Raw genomic sequence first — 2,500 nt, 5'->3', positions numbered from 1 at the left:
TCCACACCATCCACCATCAAACCATCCATCCACATCCATCCGACCACCCACCCATCCATCCATCCATCCACCATCCATCCATCCACCATCCATCCCATCCATCCATCCATCCACCCACCACCATCCATCCATCCATCCACCATCCCATCCCATCCATCCATCCACCATCACCATCCATCCATCCATCCATCCATCCATCCATCCATCCATCACCATCCATCACCATCCATCCACCCATCCATCCATCCATCCACCCATCCATCCATCCACCATCCATCCATCCCCCATCCATCCATCCATCCCACCCATCCATCCATCCATCCATCCATCCATCCATCCATCCACCTATCCACCCACCCACCCATCCATCCATCCATCCATCCATCCACCCACCATCCATCCATCCATCCACCCATCCATCCACCCACACATCCATCCATCCATCCATCCATCCATCCATTCATCTATCCATCCACTCATCCTTTCATCCATCCATCCATATATCCATCCATCAACCCATTTATCCATCCATTCCCTCCACCCTCCCACCCTCTATCCATCCACTCTTCAATCCGTCTAAGCATTCATTTGCATAAAACATATTTTACTATTTTACACATATGATTTAAGGACTGAAATAACTTAAAAGGTCTCCTCCTCCTACAGGACACTCTTGCCCTCGAAGGAAACACAAAGTTCCACGTCAATAAGCTGGATTCGTCAGACACGGGGGGCGGGCGCGACCAGAAGAATAAGGACAATGAGTCCGGTTATGTCACGGATTTCAGCGGCCACAGTCCGGTGGTCACGGCCGCCGACTGCCAGCAGATCATTGCAAGCCTCATGGACTTCAAGGTGAGTTTACCAGATGAGCCCTTGTCCACGGGGACTCATCTTTCCCCAGAATCCTTGCTATAACAGTAATGCTCTAATCAACACCTGCATGATGCACACACACACACACACACACACACGTGTGTGTGTGTGTGTGTGGGTTTGTATGTAATGTATGTATGTTATGTATGTATGTATATGTATATGTATATGTATATGTTATATGTTATGTCATATATATATATTTAAAATTTATATATATATTATATATAATATATTATATTATATGGTTATTTAATGGTATATATACATATTTTACTATATTATATATATATATATATATATTTATATATTATAAAAATCTATTGTGTGTGTGTGTGTGTGTGGGGGTTGGTGTGTGTGTGTGTGTGTGTGTGTGTGTGGTGTGTGTGTGGTGTATGTGTGTGTGTGGTTGTATGTGTGGTGTGTGGTGTATGTATGTGTGGTGTGTGTGGGTGTGTGTGTGTGTGTGTTTTTGTGTGTGTGTGTGTGTGTTGTGTGTGTGTGTGTGTGTGTGTGTGTGTGTGTGTATGTGTGTGTGTGTGTGATATCTTTAAACATTATTTGATAGGCTTAGTAAATAACTACATGCGTCTATTCGAGCGAGTTACTGTTTTAACTGTACTAAATGCATTTATTCATTATTTTTAACAACAACAAAAAACTGACATGCATGGTGAAATTTGATTCGAAATACCTGAAAATGCATTTGCACATTTAACAATCATAGCCTCCTTATCACTCTCTCTTAAGGGACAAAAGAAACCTGTTAGGAAAGCCGTATTTTACTGTAAAAGGTGCTAGAATTTTTTTCTATCTGGTGACAAAGGAAAATGTGCTGAATAAGAGAGGTCGATTAAATGACTACTTTAACAGAGTTCTGTAAGATGGAGAATTTCAGAGGCCTCATTGACGGCCTTTTTGACATTTAATCAGAGGATTTGAGAAATAAAATGTGTGTGTGTGTGGTGTGTTTTGTGTGTGTGTGTGTGTGTGTGTGTGTGTGTGTGTTGTGTGTGTGTGTGTGTTGTGTGTGGGGCATATATAGGGTATGCATCCAAGTAAAGAGCACGAGAAAGATTTGTATCCTGTGTGTACCCTTTTTTTTTACATTTTTTCTATTTGCAGGTCGATCTAAAGATTGAAATTCAGAGGATGATCAGAAATTAACTCGTTTAGAAGACAACATGGTGACGTCATGACCCGCATGAACCATGTGCAGCGCTCAACGCCCCAAGCCTGTGAGCGTGAGACCTTCCGACGAGCCACTTAGGGTAACGCGGCGAGACAGGACCCACGCCGCTGCGGTGGACCCCACCCAGCCCCTGATGAGTCTAAGCCATTTTTACCCAAAGTTACTGCCAGTGAAAAAACCAAAAAGCCTAAACGGCGAGACAAGACCGCGCAAAAAAGTGCCGGAACGCCCCGCACATCACCCACCGATTCCAACCCCCCAAACCCGATTCAATGGTGCGCGGGATGCTTGAAGAGGAGATTCAAGAGAAAGCATCGTTTTCGCCGAGGGCCGAGGCTCCGGTGCCGCCGCGCTCACGTTCAGGGAGTCCCTCTGAGCTGTTAGTACAATCTCCCTACCGGGCTTTTCCCCTATGTTTCACAATTTGAGATA

At 44.4% G+C, this 2,500-nt stretch overlaps 1 protein-coding gene across 1 annotated transcript in view; it reads left to right on the top strand.

Annotated features, from left to right (window-relative positions):
* LOC119597582 (potassium voltage-gated channel protein eag-like) overlaps positions 1–2,500 on the top strand; it is a gene marked incomplete at its 5' end in the record, with an annotated part of 173,089 nt that overhangs the window by 126,567 nt on the left and 44,022 nt on the right. The window contains 1 exon segment of the mRNA XM_037947159.1: positions 667–855. Coding sequence (XP_037803087.1) covers positions 667–855 — 189 coding nt within the window.

This window comes from Penaeus monodon, chromosome 39 (genome assembly GCF_015228065.2).
Source record: "Penaeus monodon isolate SGIC_2016 chromosome 39, NSTDA_Pmon_1, whole genome shotgun sequence".
In the NCBI taxonomy this organism is placed as follows: Eukaryota; Metazoa; Arthropoda; class Malacostraca; order Decapoda; family Penaeidae; genus Penaeus; species Penaeus monodon.
This window is presented reverse-complemented; position numbering and strand designations above follow the sequence as displayed.